The sequence below is a fragment of the Ostrea edulis genome, chromosome 9 (genome assembly GCF_947568905.1).
Source record: "Ostrea edulis chromosome 9, xbOstEdul1.1, whole genome shotgun sequence".
NCBI classification, from domain to species: domain Eukaryota; kingdom Metazoa; phylum Mollusca; class Bivalvia; order Ostreida; family Ostreidae; genus Ostrea; species Ostrea edulis.
In genome coordinates this window covers 42,261,586-42,280,682 of record NC_079172.1, presented here as the reverse complement: position 1 = coordinate 42,280,682, position 19,097 = coordinate 42,261,586, and the positions used below count along the sequence as shown (strand labels likewise).

Here is a 19,097-nt window from a genome sequence, read left to right as displayed (position 1 = left end):
TTACCCACTATATTTACTCTCTAAACTATCTTCTTACTGTTTTCTTTTACTTGAAATGTTTTCCAAGCCTGTAATTAACGGCTTGTAAACATTAACGGCTTGTAAATAATAATGCATTAAGATGTTTTGTGCCGTGCTAGTTGTCGGTAGAAAGGATTTAGACTGAGTATTTTTTCAATTTTTCGAAGGAAGATACGAGAAAAAAGACGTGGATAATTTTTTTTTGTTGGAGCAAGAACTTTACCTTAAAAAACACACACAGTCACCTTTTCAAAGACCGTTTGGACAGAGATCCTGATAAACTGCGAGAAAATGGATATATCGAAGCTATAAGCACTGGTAGGCCTATAGCATACATTCTGTTTTGCTCTTCAAATTCAATACACACTCGGATCAACTGACCTTCACCTTGTATATCGACGATACATTATGTAACTTCTACCAACTGGTAGATTTACAAACAAGAAAAAAAAATTAAAGATACAAAATAATTGAACTTTTAATTATACAAATAATAGAATATTGTATTTCCTAACTTTAAATTGAATTATAAAATTATTTCCTTATTGATTAATATTTATTATTAAAGAGTGCGTCAGTAGGCTATAACGCCGTGCTCCCACTTCGTACTTCCTAAAGACGTTCAGATCACTATTCAAAAATAGTAATAAGATTGCTTTATCAAAATAAATAATGTGATTACCACTTTAAATTTGAATATTTTTATTGATTTGTGTGTGTTGTCTTTTTCTTTCATTACGAAATGCAGGCGTGACAATAGCTTGGCATAGGGCCTAGTTGTCAACACATTAACGTATCATAATTTGTCTAATCCAAAAATAAATAATGATTGCACTGTTTATTTTAGAAAAACAGCGCCAATTACAAATGTATCAAGGAATAACATCCCCAAACAGTTTGTAGACAGGGACCCATATAAACATTATTTACTCACAATATTGCCGATTTCATACACGCTTTACTCGCTATATTTGGGTATTTACATCGTTATATGTGTGCACTGGTGGCGAACACATATAAAATTCGGACAATTTGTCAACATCGATTTAAATGTTGCCCATGGTAAATAAATTGGGCCCCTAAAAGTTGAGTTTTTAATAATATCTCGCAGTACTTTCACAATCCGAAGGGCGCATGTGACGTCACTGTACCACGTGACTTCCTACCTAATTAACTTGCCTTTTTGAAATCGGGGCATAGATTTAAGTCTGTATTGTGGTTAATTATCTCGAAATTACGAGATCTTTTCTCGTAATAACGAGATCTTTTCTCGTAATTACGAAATAATTATCTCGTAATAACGAGATCTTTTCTCATAATTACAAGATAATTATCTCGTAATTACGATATCTTTTCTCGTAATAACGAGATCTTTTCTCGTAATTACGAGATAATTATCTCGTAATTACGAGATCTTTTCTCGTAATAACGAGATCTTTTCTCGTAATAACGAGATCTTTTCTCGTAATTACGAGCTGATTATCTCGTAAGTACGAGATCTTTTCTCGTAATTACGAGATAATGGAATATGAATTAAATTTTTTACATGATACTAATAGGCTTTCGCACATATTCATGCATTTTTCTGTTTAAAAATTTAGCAATATATTCAACTGATGATGGTGGTTACTCTTTTCAAAATCTTATTTGATATCCTTCATTCTAATACATATTTTGACTAAATTAGCTGGAAAAAACATTCACATGTATATACAATAGATTAAAAAAAATGGTGAAACATAAGAGAGAAAAAATTAAGAATTGTAAGATGCGAAACCATAAAAGTTCGCTCTGTCCGCTAAACAAGTTTATCTCTCAAACGCATTCATATCACCTGACTGGGTCTTTTATAAAACTCTTTATAAATGCTACTCGTATTTCTACGTACACGTGTTTCTCGACTTGAGGAGAATGTGGAAATAGAAAGTCTTTGGGACGAGACAATTGGCGATATTATCTTGTATCAAGGTTTAAGTGAGATTCAGCGTGAATATCTATAATGTATTTGGAGAACTTAGTCCGAGTCAGTTATCCGTGTTTGATATATGCAATTTTGATCTGGAGGAGCGTCATACAATGAACAGTGATGTTGTTTTTTTCTTTCGAGAATGTGGGCGGGGTTTGAAGAAAACTGTGGGTTATGTACAGATAACCCACACTTTAACAAAGGAAAGCACGCCAAGCTATGTGATAGATACTGCCAGGGATAATCAGTTTTCGTTAAGTTAGTTTTGCTGTTTTACGGGTAAAGCATATTAAATTTTATATACACATGCATCGTCCGACGATGGTATATGACAATCTACCATTGTATTGAATGTATGTTCCAATAAATGTAAATTGAGAAGCTTTTGAAATATGTGACAAGTCGGTTATCTTCTAGCATCCTCGTAAAATTCACATTATCAAAAATATGGGCGGTCCTTCTCTCACTCGTGCGCTCCGCGCATTCATGACAGAAGGACCGCCTATCTATTTGATAATATGAATATTACTCGGATGCTAGAAGATAACCATTACTTATTTGGCAAGTATTAAAACAAAAACTCAAGGCTATTCAATTTCAATTTTGCATACATACATATGTTTAAAATTTTAAGTCGCAAAGATATACTGATTCATGTTTAAACTTTACAAAAAGTTACGGCACCATGATAAATCGAATGTAAGTTTATCATGCTTGATCTTTGCGTTTTCTTTTATTATAAAAATGTTTAAAGTTATTAGGCAGCTTTATTCAATCAAACACACACAGATACAACACAAAGCATGGGAAACGTAGCGACATATACATCTGTATTAGCTGCAGATCTCTGGGAAACCTACTGGAAAAGACCACCCCTTCTAAAGATAAAAACATTTGATTTACGATGCAGAAAACTCTGCACAAGATAGAGATCCATCTTCGCTAGCCAAGGGTTTACGATCCGCTCCACTTCTCTACAAACCCTTGACAGATTTAGTGCGATTTTCGTAGCTTTCAGTGGCGCCCTCTAACGGATGGAGAAAACAACCCTGTTTAGATTACACAATGCTTATCCCATGAAAATGCGTGTTTCAGCAACTGTTTAAAACTTGTTTAGAAATTACTGCGCTCGTTGTTTAGAAATGGCTGTGCTCAGAGAGTAACGCAATGTAGTATGCAAATAATTCAAAACATTTATGTGGTAGAGCATCCTTGCCCGTCTGGAATAATAACATGTTTAATTTATAGCAATACAAGTGTTCAGTGTTTTTAATTTTACGATAAATGATACCAGCTTAATATGTGCAATAAATACACAAACAGGTTTCCATAGGTTTAATATTTGAGTATTTCCCTTATGACCAGCTATAGTTTAAGCTGGTTACGGATTGTTTTTCATGGTTCATCGATTCGTTTCTTAATTATTGATCACATGACAGTTCTTGGTCAGTGTAAGATTCAGTTTGAATTTAGAAATTGAATTGGGCAGTTGTGTCATACTTTAGTTAAAAACTTTGGGACATTTGGACTTACAGATTACAATCTACTAATCAGGTCAGTTACTGTTAAGGATTGTATGCATAGAGTGAGTGAGAGTAAGAGTAGTATAATTATTTTATTTCTATTGATTTCATTATGAGTGTATTGTTTCAGAAATCTGAGTTATATGTATGTTTGTATTAATTGATATACACCAGACCTACACATTACTATAGACTTTGGTAAGAGTGTGTTATGCATTGTTTAGGTGGTGTTTGATATGTTTGTCTTGCCATTATATGTTCTAGACAGGCTCTTAGTTTTAAATGCAGAATATTAAGTAAATTTGATTAATTATGATTCTATATTAATTATGTGATCTGATGAAGAAAAGACAATTCTATTTATGTGATTAATGGAACTTAATATAGAATTATTTCTTTGTCATGCCTGTCCGTGATTTTATGTCGTGTCATATGTAATGTGTGCATGTTTAATATTTGTTATTACTTGTTGTAGAATCTTTTGAATGATATTTATTGTATAACATTTGGATGATCTATGAATGATGTTGTTCTGATCGATTGTGATATAAATAAATCTTATGACCGGTGTGCTTGTTGGAGTTATCCCCCGGTAACATTAATATTAAATTTAAATATCTCTTAAATGTATACTTGTAAAAGAAATCAGTGAGAATGTTATTTAGAAAATAAACATGTGTGAACCCATGAAATATATCTAGTCGTTGAGTCTACGTCTAAAAATAACCCCACATGTGTAAGGTGAATTCCAAATTGAGGAAAATAACTCTGATCGACGCAACTGTCTAAATCTGGGATAGATAGATCATAAAACAATGAATTACAAGGGATGCTTGATATCAAACTTATGGTACATATACGGTACTATAGTAAATACAATGCACTTCTTTACGCAGATACGAGTCTGAACTGCGCACGTGGCATCATTTGTTTGGATATGTATTTGATATACGGCCGAGTGACACGTTCTCTGATTGAGCAGTGGACTTTCCCTGCGTCCAATCATATGCTGAAAGTTGAGGCTACGAAAATCTCACTAAATCTGCCAAGGGTTTGTACAGAAGCGGAGCGGATCGTAAAGCCTTGGCTAACGAAAATGAGTGCAGATTTCTTTTTACTCAGAAATTAAATGAATTTTTCATCCACTCAGCATTGTTGTTAAGTCATCACCATAAAAGTTATTAAATGATATGCATTTATGCATCGATCGTATGGATACAACCAACGAATAACCGTATAAACGCAGAAAATTGGCGGAGGAGTGGGTACACTTATTATATTCTCTAACCATTTATAATTAATATTTTAGTTGATATTGCTTATTTTGTGTTCTCTTTTGCCGTTTGTGCATTATAATTAATATTTTAGTTGATATTGCTTATTTTGTGTTCTCTTTTGCCGTTTGTGCATTATAATTAATATTTTAGTTGATATTGCTTATTTTGTGTTCTCTTTTACCGTTTGTGCATTATAATTAATATTTTAGTTGATATTGCTTATTTTGTGTTCTCTTTTGCCGTTTGTGCATTATATGTGTAACATGTCTTGTGGAAATATCACAAATTCTAAAACTATTAATTTCATTCAATGAATAAATGTAAAATATATGTAATATGTAAATGGAATGTTTTTTGTGGGTTTTTTTTTAAATTACATATGCCTATAGATGTTACATTTTACAATAATAGGAAAACAATTCGTCTAAGATAGATATCAAAATTCTGTTCTATTTTTATGACAAATACATTTTGTTTTGTAATGTATTTGTACTTTGTTGATATATGTAACATAAAGAGATTCCAGGCGTTCTATGTTTGTATTTGGGAGAGTTACATAAGAAGGTCATGTAAAAGGCCTGTATGTTTACAGGCAATGAATGTGCGATATTTTAGTGAAAGGTAAAGATTACGAACAGTGATCAATTTCATAACTCCTATAACCAATACAAAATAGAGAGTTGGGCAAACATGTCCCCTGGATATACCAAAGGTGGGATCAAGTGCCTCGGAGGAGTAAGCATCCCCTGTCGACCGGTCACATCCGACTTAAAGCCCTATATATCTTGATCTGGTAAACGGAGTTATCCGTTAGTGTTATCAGGCTGCTCGATAGGGGGTCAACTGAATGCACTTGACCTCCGTATCGTATGTGTTCAGCAGTCCAGGGAGTCGATAGGGTGTTCAACTGAGTGCAGTTTTGAGTACAGTAGATAGTGCAGGTGTAAGTCAAGCTCGCCGGCTGCCAAGTGCGGTCAAGCTAGAGCGTTATGTGACGTCATGAATACAGGGAATGAAGAGCTATGTGTTATTTTTCCAAGTTTCACCGGTGTTTAAAAACGAATAAAGGCATTTAATAAAATCTACTCTTTGTTTTATTAAATATACAATAATTTATTAAATGAACAACGAGAACGGTAGGGGAACACTATGACGATATAGTAGGGAATTTTGATGCACTCGGCAGCGCTATGACGTCATGATGACTAGGAAAAATCGGTACCGCAGTGTTTTAATTCTCAGTGTTAAGATGTTTAGTAAACCCATGTTTTAAGTTTACCCACAGCAAAGTGTGTTAAGAACTCCGATTTCACATAGTTGGAACACATCACTCTTCTTCTTTGCTAATTAGTCTCCTTGGTGGTTGTCTTTGTACCAAGATCGCTGTTGTTTGACTCATTTTTTGTCTTGGGGACCGCTGTTGATTGTCCCTGGGACCATTGTTGTTAATCCCGGAGAGTACGTTTACGTCTACGAACTTAAGTAAATATGGGTCCTGCTGTTTATGTCCACTTTTAGTGCTAACACACTAGGCGCTCAGCTGACACCGTGAAAGGGGCACTTTCGCTTTGACTTCTTGGAAAAGTGGCTATTTTCTTTGACTAATAATTAACGTGGTCAGTGGAGGATTTAAGGGGGGCGCCGCCGGCGCTTAAAATTTTTAAAATTAAGATAAATCGTGGTCTATTGTTTAGGAAATGTAAACGGTTAAAGAAGCAATAATTTCTTCCACTCTCGGAGAAATAAATGACAAAATCTTTTGATTTATTGAATTACTTTTATTGGGAGAACTATACATTTTTTCTAAAAATCCTTTAAAACTTTGCGTCCTTTTATTAATTTCACCTTATTACAAATGACAGAAAATAGTAAAACTGACTACTGGCCCTATAAAATCTGTAAAATCCAGGAGCTTTCGGGTGCTTAGTCCCCTGGAACCACTGGGGGCCTCATGGTGGCCCTCAGACCCCCTGCCTCATAAACTTGCGCCCCCCCCCCAACCGCAATTCCTGGATCCGTCCCTGATGGTAGGTTTTTATACAATGAGCTCAACTATTCTCTAGTTATATAATGAATTAAAAAAGTGAATTTGGTCAACATGCTAAGAGGTTAGATATGTTTTCACTATGTTAAATTGTGTGGTTTAAGTCAGATCTCTCTGCATTAGGCCTATACTTTGTATTGAAGCTTATGCATTATGTATAGTTTTGCGCTATAGGGGCAAGTGGAAACTTGGGATATGTGGACACTTTTGGATAAATTGTTTTAAACACTGAAGTAAACAAGAGTTACCTACCCTGTTTACCTCTCATAGTCAAGGAGGAAACAAATGTGTAAACATCCTAGCCAGCGAAAATTCAAGGTCAGCTATAGCATCTAGAAACGGGCGACCATCGATGAATTTCTGTCCGACAATCATGGATTAAAGAAATCTATTAAGATGGCTCTTCGCAAAAAACAAATATTTACTTGAATCTTACCTGGATAAATACGACAATGATGAAGACGAGGGGGAAGAGGAGGAAGACTAACCGAATCACACCTGTGTACCCAGAAACCCAAAAATGAACACTATCCTTAGAAACTTGATTCATTTAAAGATTGACCTGTATATACTTGAAGGAAAAAGCTACGATATGAATTGACAATTTCATCTGTGCATGTAAAATATACAATAAAGTTACGCTGCCAATGTCAAAGACCCTAATACTTTTAAATGGGGTAGATTTAAACTGGAAATAAATAAACTCGGTCCCTTTAAGCCAATGTCCTGTACAGGTGGAATGGACCCATACGCATTGGACTCATTGTATTGATGTCGATGGCATGATGGATATCATCCGAATTCACTTGAGAGCGGGGGCTTACATTCATTCCACAGCTTTAATTAAATTAATGAAGGACTGGGAAGAAAGTTGAAAAAAAAATACGGAAATCTTTCGGTGATCCGCGGGAAGATAGTTTCATGAAATTACTAAATTTCAATAAATATGATCGGGTGATGCAACAGTTTAAGAGAAAATTACTTAGAAAAACTCCATTAGGTTTTCGTTTTCCCTTATCCTAGCTTATCATTTTCGCTAGCCAAGGGTTTACGATCCGTTCCGCTTCTCTTCAACCCTTGGATGCGTTGGCACGATTTTCATGTCAACAATTTCCTGCATATGATTGGATGCAGGCCAAGTCCTCTGCATCTAATCAGATAGTGGGTTACGTTACACCACGTGCAAGATGATGTAATGTGTAAACAATTAGTCATTGTCTTCAAAACACTTACATTCAATTAGATTTTCATAGAATCTCCATACCACATGACGGTGTGTAAACTGTGTCATGAGACTTTGCATATAACATCGTATAACTCACTGGGCGCAGCCATTTCTATTTTAACAACACACAAAGTGTAGATGAAAAACGCTTAAATATTGTTTTATGTCCCTCTCGAGAATATTTCACTCATATAGAGACGTCACCACAGCCGATGAAGGGCAGCAAAATTTAGCCCTATGCTCAGCGCTTATGGCCATTGAGCAGGGAGGGGTCTTTATCGTGGTACACCTGCTGTGACACGGGACCTCGGTTTTTGCGGTCTCATCCAAAGGATCGCCCCTATTAGTCGCCTCTTACGACAAATAAGGGGGTACTGAGGACCTATTCTAAACCGGATCCCCACGGGATTAAAAACGCATTTTCGTAGGTTGAACATGATGTAATCCAAACAAAGTTTGCTCTCTCCATCCGCTAGAGGACGCCATTCAAAGCTACGAAAATCGTGCTAACGCAGCCAAGGGTTGTAGAAACACACAGCGGATCGTAAACCCTTGGCTAGCGGCAATGTACAATGTAGCTTATAAGCTCGGAACAGATAGTCAGAAGCTCGTTATTCAGAATGAAACCATGACCAAATAGACAAACGTTACTTATTTAGCAAACTATACCATGGATTTGTATGAAAATCTGAAATCTATGTATGTGTATTGCATTGTGAATGATCCTCAGGTGGTAGGATCCAATGCCCTGAAATCATTAAGGATGGTTCCTTGTACATTTCATCTGGAGGATAGACAACAAGCTAGATGGGAATCTATCAGAGCTGAATATTTGAAACTGAGTAAAAACAAAAACAATTTGATACCATCAACATTCCCATCATGACCTCTTTAGGGACTGTCATTTCCTTTTTAAATGAAACTTCCTTTCCGAAAAGTGTATTGAAGAGAAATACCATTTTGCACTCTGCCTTAAGAATCATCGCTCTATATCGGAACATTCCATTAGGATTTATAGCTTTATCATTACAATGAAGTACCATTATAAAGTGGGGCGTCAGAAAGGACACGGATTATTTACCATTTTCCTCCCTTTGATTGGTAGTACCATAGTCATCGAAAGGTGAGAAGAAAAAAGAAAAAGAGGCTTCGTAAAAGGTATAAAAAGCGTGTTAAACAAGAGACAGTTTCCACAAGAGTATCCTAAAGGCTTATTACATGAAAGGTGAAGATAATGAACAGTGATCAATATCAATATCATAACTCCTATAAGTTACATCGTAATATATTTAACCTAGTAAATGTCTGTATAATTAAGACAGAAGCAAGAATACCGCATAGAGAAACAATTAACTGAAAATGGTTCAGATCATGCACTGTCCGGTCAGAAATGAAATGAAAGGTGAAGATACTATAAGCAATACAAAATAGAGAGTTGGGCAAACACGGACCCCTGGACACACCAGAGGTGGGATCAGGTGCCTAGGAGGAGTAAGCATCCCCTGTCGACCGGTCACACCCGCCGTGAGCCCTATATACTGATCAGGTAAACGGAGTTATCCGTAGTCAAAATCAGTGTGTAAAGAACGGCCTAATAATCGGTAGGAAACATGTCGGACAGCATTTGACCCAGTGATAAGTTGTATTGACGAACTAGATTGTTAGAACAACCATATAATTTGCAAAATGCTGACTTCAATCGAGACTGTTGAAACCCCTGCACCATCAACTTGTTTATCAGTAGCTTGCCTCGATTTAAAAACTGACCATACGCAGAACAAGCTCTTGCGTATCGAATATTAGATAAAGATTGAAACCCTTATTGCCTTCTTGTTCTGTCTTTATTACAATATCTTTGTTTATTAAAAGTGCCGAAATATTCTCAAATGTAGAATGTGAAATAGAGACCAAACCTTGGCCCAGACCATTCATTCTCTATCTTACAGCGTATTGTACTGCTGTCGATCAAAACCGTTCGTTCCCAAACCGTTCGTTGACCGTTCCATTTGTGCAGAAATACACTTAAGGGTCTGTATAACTAAACCCGAATATGAATTAGAATCAGATTCAATATCATTTGGGACGTTTCTTCTCTTTCAACACTGACTTTTAATATCATTCTATTTACAATAATACATTTAGAAAAATATCAAATTATGACAGATATTTTTGTGAATAATTGATACACTTCTACTTTAGGAGAAATGTACACCAGACTGGATAGTCCATCTATTGGAAATCGGGCTTGGCTGTCTTTCAGAAGATGGAATCTACAACAAATATATAGATATTAGTTAAAATTCAAAATCATTATTTGCTGACAAAAATAATTTTTACACATGAATGACCAGAACTTATCAGATTTAAAAATTTTTTTAAAAAAGTATCATATCTTACGTTTTTAAAGGGACTGGTTCACGATTTTTGATAAAAATATTTTCCATTTTTGATGTTAAACATTAGAAATATAACTGATTTAATGTTGACAGCCAAAATTTTGACCTTCTGAATGCAAGAATAAAAACAATATTCTAGCCTTAAATGTATGTTATGTAAATAAAGACTCGAGTCTTTTTATGTAAACAAACAAACAAGTCAAACATTGATTTTGTAATATAATGCATCTTAAATTTGCATAGTCACAAATTTTTACTTTTAGATGACACATTTCACCCCAAAAATGCTTGAAATGTGAAATATATAATAATACTTAGATCGATATCCATTTCTTTTGAAAATTTCGTAAAGAATAGCATACCGCAATCTTTGTTTACAAAACAAATAATAATCTCTTTATAATGAGCTTCTGTGATGATGCATAACTTTAATTTTCATGTGAAATCTTTCAAACACATTAGACAGTAGATTTTGATCATTAAAAGTGAAAAACTAAATTTTGGGTAAAATCGTGAATCAGTCCCTTTAAAGTACAGTTCAAATTTACAAAAAGGTGTGGTTATTCAGATAGATTTTGGCTCACTAGAGGAAAAACTAAAATGAGCTTCTCTTGTCGAATTTTATCCGGCGTCTGTCTGTCTTTATAATGTCCTTACAATGCTACATTTTACCTAATCAATGTATTCACATCAGAGGATGCTTACTCCTCCTTGGCACCAGATCACACGTCTGGTATATCCAGGGATCCATGTTTGCCTAACTCTCTATTTTGTATTCCTTATAGGAGTTATGAGATTGATCACTATTCGTTATATTCACCTTTCATCAATTCATTCAAGGAGTGTAGCTTTGAAATGATGACGGAAACATTCATATCTAGAAATCAGTCATTCAAAACATTACTTTGTTAAACACCATTCTAGTTCCACGCACAAGTACTCTGGAGTTGAAATCAGAAATATGCTGGAGTTCTTCATTGACAATATCTGTATAGTCTTTGGTGATCAGGTCTTCCAACAGTCTGTTCGAATTCCAGTGAGCTCCTTTCTAAGCTGACCAGTTTTCATATTCTGGTGAAGCAAAATTTATTCAAAAACTTCTACGTGAGGCCAAAATTAAAAAGTAGTTTGTTTGCCATCGCGCGACCGACCCATTCTAACAACCCCACCCCCACCCCCCACCTCAACTGGAGAGTTTTTAATGACATAATTTCGGCCACGGTTTTTTCCACTCGATTTTCCGACTTTTTTTTTCTTTCAAGTTCCTATCTGCGTTTGGATCATCTTTACAAGTCAAGGGTTATTGATTCGTTACCTCGCATCATGCTCGCATCAGTCACCATTCAAAACACGGGTTTGGGACAGGGAATGACGCAATAAGCTAAAATTTAATCATCCATGAGATTCCTTGTTTAGGATGCAAGTTTGGGAAGAGTAAAAACAGAAAGTAAACAATGGTCTTCGTGGGGTACTTTTCTTAACATCAAGAACATTGCATGTTGTTTTTATTTTGTAACGAGGTAACCAATCAATAGCCCTTGACTTGTGAAGATGCGTTTGGATTTGTTTTTAGTTTTGTTCTTTGCGGCGTTTTGTTAATCGCCGCAATATTAAGCGCTCAAATGATCGATTCGGCATACTGGTAGAATTTTATCTATATCCGACGAGGTATCATTCGATAATTATGGACACAAACAACAACTGTGTCCGATGAAAATGTAAATGGGTACCCCGAATATTCGGAAATGCCCGCAATTTACCGAAATGCCCCCAGGAATTAGTTATCAAAATACCACCCAAAAGTATCGAAATTCCCCTCTAATTATATATATTAATGTATATTAAGTTTATATATGTTAATCTTTTATGATAAAACGTTTTTAAATTTGTGATTGTAAATTTAGGAAATTCAATTGTGTTCAATTCTCGCATTCACGATGTTTCAAAGAAAGATAACTCTAGCAAAATTTATAAATGTATATCACCGATGATTTTTTCCCCTATACAATATTTGTTTAAATTGCAAAATATATCTGAATGTTGATTTAATTCAACTTAAGCAATATATATATATATATAATAATTAGGAAATATTGGTTGAACACATTCCTCTAAATGAAAGAAAAATAACATGAGTTACCGTCCTTAGATTAACACAAATTCTAATAACAAGACTCTTTTTTTTTTATTAAAAAAAATTATGTTATTTTGTCTTCAGAGACGGTATTTTACACATTGAATCAATCCCAAATCTTTCAATTTAACTTTAAAGAAATGATTCGAAGGGGAATTTCGTTAGTTCTAATGGGCATTTCGGTATTTCTGGAGACATTTCGGTAAATCACGGGCATTTCGGTAATTCGAGGTACCGTGGAGCACGGATTTACTGTATCAGAAATCGTTTGACCAACATCATTGAACATGAAATTGTGTTGAGTTTATACGAATAATGTTTTAGTTTAACAACAATGCTACCAAGTTTCAGAATACATGCATGTTACATTGGTCATTGAGAGTAAAATCATGGCAACCAAGACTCTAGACAAATTTGAAAAAACAATGGACATATTCAAGACCTGGAAAACAAACATCCACAAAACAAGTAACATATCAGAATAACAAAATGATATATGAGCCATACACAAACTACTCCTATCCATGAAGTTAAAACTGCATTTTTTAGAGAGGTCTGCAAGTAATTCACTGTAATAGGGTTAATTCATCAAAAGAACACAAAATATAAAAACAGAGTTTTGATATTCAATATATTTTCAGCAAACAAAAAAAACCCTACTGACTTTTTCCTGATCCTCGGGCTATGGCAACCAACATTTTTTAAATGTGGCCTGAGAAGAAAAAAATTCTTGCTGTGGCCTTCAATGCGAAATTTAGATATATCAACGACGTTCTACAATTTTCAAACACAATAATGTCCATTCGATATATCCCTGTAAATTCGAAATAAAAGACAACATAGAGTCGTCCACTTCTGCTTCTTACTCAGATATTTGATCTAAAATAGATATTAACGGCAAACTAAAAACTCAACTGTATGATAAACGGGATGATTTCAGCTTCTCCATCGTCAACTTCCTTCCCATATTGATGTAACAATATTCCATTATCACCTGCATGTGGTGGTTTTATCTCTTAACTACATGTAATTCGATACGCAAGAACTTGTTCTGCGTATGATCAGTTTTTAAATCGAGACAGGCTACCGAAAAACAAGTTGATGTTACAGGAGTTTCAAAAGTCTCGTTCAAAATAAGCATTTCACAACTTCTATGGTTGTTACAAGGATCTAGTTTGCCAACACAACAGGTTCCTATCATTGGGTCAAATGCTGGCTGATGTGTTTCATTCCGATTGTAAGGCCGTTCTTAGCACTCTGATTTTGACGATGGATTACCCTGGTATTTCCAGGGGTTCATGTTTGTTCAGTTATCTATTTTGCATTGCTTATAAGAGTTATGAGATTGATGATTATTGGTTATCATCACCTTAAGACATAAGAATATCCGAGTAGTATGAATTCAGATTATTCAAACACGACCCTTAAGTGAATGAAGCGATATAATAAGGGTTCAATGTATGCGAGTAATATTATCCATGAATGGGTAATGTGAGTCAGAAGGGTTCTAGGGGTAGTATGTACGATACTTTATTGTCACGTACCTAGCAGTGTTGATGGGAGTGCGTCTATGCTTCAGCATTGTGTATCTACCTAGTGATTCTCTGTAACGGTATATCGACAATCCATTGGCAATAATTCTGAAATACAATAAGAAACTTTAATAATCGTTTGGTATCAGGAATGTCACGATGATATAATATATGAACTGAACATAAATTATCAATTTCTCACTATGTTGATATATACTATCATGTAAATAGGTTTACCCTAATGTGATGTCATAGGTTTACAAAATCTTGATTTAATTAGACTTTGTGCATGATAGAAATTCATTAATTTGGAAGGATTTTATTCACTGGGTATAATAAAAAGGTATGGTAAACTAATTGATACTGTGCAAGTGTGTATTTTCTCTAAAACATCATTTATCTATATATTTTTTTTTAAATGTTGTCAAGGGCAATAACTCTTGCTGGTATTTTCTCTATTGTACATCTATCATACAATGATTTCCCTGATATCCACCATATTTTATGTATAAATAATTCATAAAGAACTAATGCTTTGAAACTAGCAAAACGTGATTTTAACATTCAAGTTTTAATGTATTTTCAATACACTGTGTACGGAAAACGTGCAAATTTCTGATTTTGTCATATACTTCTGTTTTTGCATGTCTGACATCTTTAAAAACATGTCAGCATATACATTTTCTTTGATTATTTAAGAAATAAAGATCTCGTTTTTGTGTGTGCTGCAGGATAACCTTTTACATTTCAAACATTTCGAGAGCGATAGAATGGTAGAGTTTCAAGTATATTTAGTTTGAAATTGACGGATTATACTTGTATCAACTGTTTTGCAGTCCAACAAAACTGTACACATGTACGTGGAAGAGGGTTAACTTCTGTACATTGTTATGTCTGTTTACCTGTGTATGGATCTCAGAATGCAGACCACTGAAATGTTTATGGTTATGAAATTGAATTATCAGTTATCGACTTGATTGTTGTATTAGCAAAACACGAGAAGTACAAGCGAGATGTGTATCAATTTTCTCATAATCAGTTATTACGTATAAAGATATATCGTAGAATAATGACCACGGCATTCTTTTGATCTTTGCATCAATCGTGGAAGAATTATTGAATTAAAGTAGATTAAAAACAAGTCAGGTTCTTGTACTTTGCACTATTAATGTTGATAAGTCACGGGAGGGTGGAGCTACCTTAAGTCTATAACAGGTAGTATACCTAGAACTCATGTCGTCATCCTCTCCTCCCCAGTTAACGAAGGCATTTGACCAGCCATTGACCATTTCAAACTCTCTTTTCTTCCAAGCTGATACTCCTCCAATTAAATTATCGTCAGGCAATCTGCTGATGAATGCGTAAACTTTAATGCAAAAGTGTAATCAACGAATCACTGTTCTTTGATTTCTACAACATGGTGTTATTAGTTTTCGTATTTGTAAACTTGATTCTTTTAAAACTAATTAAATCAAAAAAATTCTAATAAACTTTGAAAAGAAAATATATTCGATGGGTTATATGAAATGAAAGTCTGATTATTCTATGATCATTAACGAAGCTAGCATTACTTGATTGTATCATGCCACTTTCTGAATGTGTGCAGCAGGTCTAGAATAATCCACCCGATTGGATATACGCTGATGCAGTCGCTTGCTATGTTTTTTTTTTACTTTAGTTTTAGTGCTAATTCATTATTGCTGTTTTTCCAGGATTTTGTTCTTACTATGTGACTTTTTATCTTTCTAAAAATTCGAAAATTTTGGTGCTTTTTATCTCATTTTCCATTGATCTTGCATACATTTATAGATCCACCACTGACTAGTAGAGGGTTTCGTAAAAGTTGTTTTGACATTTTTTTTTCATGCAACGAATGAAGGCATATATTAATCGAAAATATCCACATTTTAGTTTAGAAAGAACGTATTTTGTATTTTTCTTATTTTTAATTTTTGCTGAATTACAAGTGCCCAGAATTTTTTGTTTTCTTAATATGTCTTTGGAACAAACTCATTTTAAAACAAAAAAACCAGTTGAAGTGCACAAACCTATAATTAAACTTGTCAATGGCCGGGGATAAATGCATGGGACTTCTTGGACATCCGTATCGAATTCTGTCATCTTCGGGAATAAGATCAACATCATGAAAAACGAAACAGGTATGGTCTCTTTTAAGTCCTTCTAGATACCCGATATTATACAGCTTTCCTTTATTAAAGGGTTTATGGTCGGCCTTGAAATAGAATCAAATCCAAGTATAACAAGAAACTAGAATTTTGTTCATTTGATTGCATTCTATACCATTTCAAACTTAGAGTCACAATAATTGTACTGTAGATTCCTTATTTTACGCGAGTACTTAATATCGCGAAATAAATACGTCAAATCGCGAGAATATAAATTCGCGAGTGTTCTGTTGATCAAGAGTCTTTATATGTATTTTAGCAATAAAAAAACAAAAGTGAGTTTTTTAAATTCACGACTGCTGCTTCTCGCGAAATTACGCGATCATAAATTCTTCGCGTATATTTAGGAATTTACAGTAATAAGAAAACATAAATTACCTGCTCTATGACATATACAGTGTACATTATTTGTTGGCGATGAAGAATCGGATGAAGATTATTTAACAAAACTCGCAGGTGTGCCTCCCTGTTTCGAAACGGAATTAGTATGGCTACGTTTTGAGTGGGTAAACAGTTTGTAGGCGAGTAATGTCCCCCTGCGTGCAGCCATTTGAATTTAGATGACATCTCTTCATAAGAAGTGAAGGACAAGTTGGGTTCGATACTTCCTTCTACAAAATTCAAACATTAAAATCGGCTTTTAAAAAAAGAAAACAAATTATCTTAGAAATCTTTCATGGGTATTTGAACAAAATATGCATTAACCATTTCTGAATTGCTTGCATTCTTAGATATTTGGCCAATATCGTTATATTCATATTTCTAATAAAAACTATTGTTACATGCAATCAGATCCTCAGAATTTAAACCTACCTTTTTATGTCTAATCATATTCATAATTGAAACATACCGGAATTGTTGTGCTATACAGTGTACTTAATTGACATCTGTGACCTAGGCAAGATTCTAACCTTCTATCTTTAGTGCAACGTTTATCAGAGTTCAATAGAAAGGTGATGTAATACTTGTTTTACTGTAACACTGAGTGTTCTAGAAGAGAATGCACAAAAATATTATCTTAGTAGAAATAGACTGTAAATTGTGTGGTAATAAACAGGTGTGACCGGTCGACAGGGGATGCTTACTCCTCCTAGGTAGCTGATCCCACCTCTGGTATGTCCAGGGGTCCGTGTTTGCCCCACTCTCTATTTTGTATTGCTTATAGGAGTTATGAGATTGATCTTTGTTCGTTATTTTCACCTTTCATTGGTGTATAAAGACTGTAAATGTTGCACTCTATAAGCATTCTACAGAATTTTGGATAATATCGGGGGACTGATTAATTAATTAATTAATCAATTTGTGATCACTTATTCTCGTGTGGCGGTAAACAAACATTTTGTGAAATTTGATCGGATCTACTGTAAGATAGTGTTTTTACTTCCATGTTGTTCTGTTAATAAATTGTTAAAGTTAGATTTGTGAGTGATTTTGCTGGTCACGTGTTATTTTGGTATATCCGTACAATGAATTCCTATCAAAGACGCATTTAGCTACATTTGTACATGTATGCATATATTCTTAATTAAGAAGCAATATTTCATATATATTCATCACTAAGAAGAATTACATTATTTTCTTCCTAATTAAGACATACACATGCAATACAATTAAGACATATTACTTTTTATACAATAATTCTTAATTCAAACCTACCAAGGCGTGGTGTAAACAACCAACATATCGATTCCACATTGTTTTCAACGTATGTAAATATCACATACAAAATGACACAGGAAATCGACAAGCAGTAAGTAAAGTCAAAACGGTGTCGCTTCCGGAAAAGTCTGTCACGTTGTTTTCTGAAGAACGCGCTCATAATACTGAAATGAGAATAAAATGTTGCTATAACTTGATATATATGAATAATTAATGCAACACAGAAACGCTGTTGATGTTGCATAAATGGGTCTTGCATCATGTTGCATGCATAATATATATGTGAATTAGGAAAACATAGAGCGTGTACATTCTGGTTTACTGCAGCCTTAAGGACAAGTGATTTTTGTAATCAAATTCCTTCCACAATCCGTCGATGGAAATACTGGACAGAAAACAAGATAATGATCAGGCATGGTGTTATAAAACTTTTACCTTGCTCATACTCAAATAAAACCATGTTTGTTTTAAGTACAACTCTGAGCAAGCCTCCACCATATTCGAAAAAGAAATTAGCATGTACTCTATTTGTGTATAATTTTTTTTTATAAAAGTTTTATAACCTTAACTTTTAAGTATGAGTACGATTTAGAGTACGACGTTTGAGTATGAAAACATGCTCAAAAAGTTTTATAACCTCCAGACAAGGTGCCTAAGAGGAGTAAGCATCCCCTGTAGACCGGTCACACCCGTCGTGAGTTCCATGTCTTGATCAAGTAAATGGAGTAATCCGTAGTCAAAATCAGTGTTTCATGAACGGCCTAACAAGCGGCTTGAAACACGTTAGACAGAATTTGACCCAATGGTAGGTTGTATTGGCAAACTAGATCATGTTAACGACCATGGAATTTGCGAAATGTTGACTTTATACGAGACTGTTGAAATCCCTGCACCATCAACTTGTTTGTCAGTAGCGTGCCTCGATTTAAAAAACTTATCATACGCAAAACAAGCTCTGGAGTATCGAATCAGTTGAGAGATGTAAACACCATATGTAGGTGATAATGGAATATTGGTACATAAATATGGGAAGTTGACGATGGAAAAGCTGAAATAATCAAGTTTGTCATAAAGTTGAGTAGTACTTTGCCGTTAATATTAATTTTCAAAAAAAATATCTAAGTGCGAAGCAGA

At 34.5% G+C, this 19,097-nt stretch overlaps 1 protein-coding gene across 1 annotated transcript; it reads right to left on the bottom strand.

Moving 5' to 3' along the window:
- Positions 1–10,127: 10,127 nt before the first annotated feature.
- LOC125659628 (beta-1,4-N-acetylgalactosaminyltransferase bre-4-like) lies at positions 10,128–18,122 on the bottom strand. The gene is made up of 6 exons (XM_048891364.2): positions 17,961–18,122; positions 16,683–16,915; positions 16,167–16,351; positions 15,343–15,465; positions 14,131–14,226; positions 10,128–10,326 (listed from the first exon to the last, which is right to left on the bottom strand). The coding sequence occupies exons 2-6, from the start codon at positions 16,869–16,871 to the stop codon at positions 10,206–10,208; spliced, it is 714 nt and encodes a 237-aa protein (XP_048747321.2). The 5' UTR covers positions 16,872–16,915; positions 17,961–18,122; the 3' UTR covers positions 10,128–10,205.
- Positions 18,123–19,097: the final 975 nt, after the last annotated feature.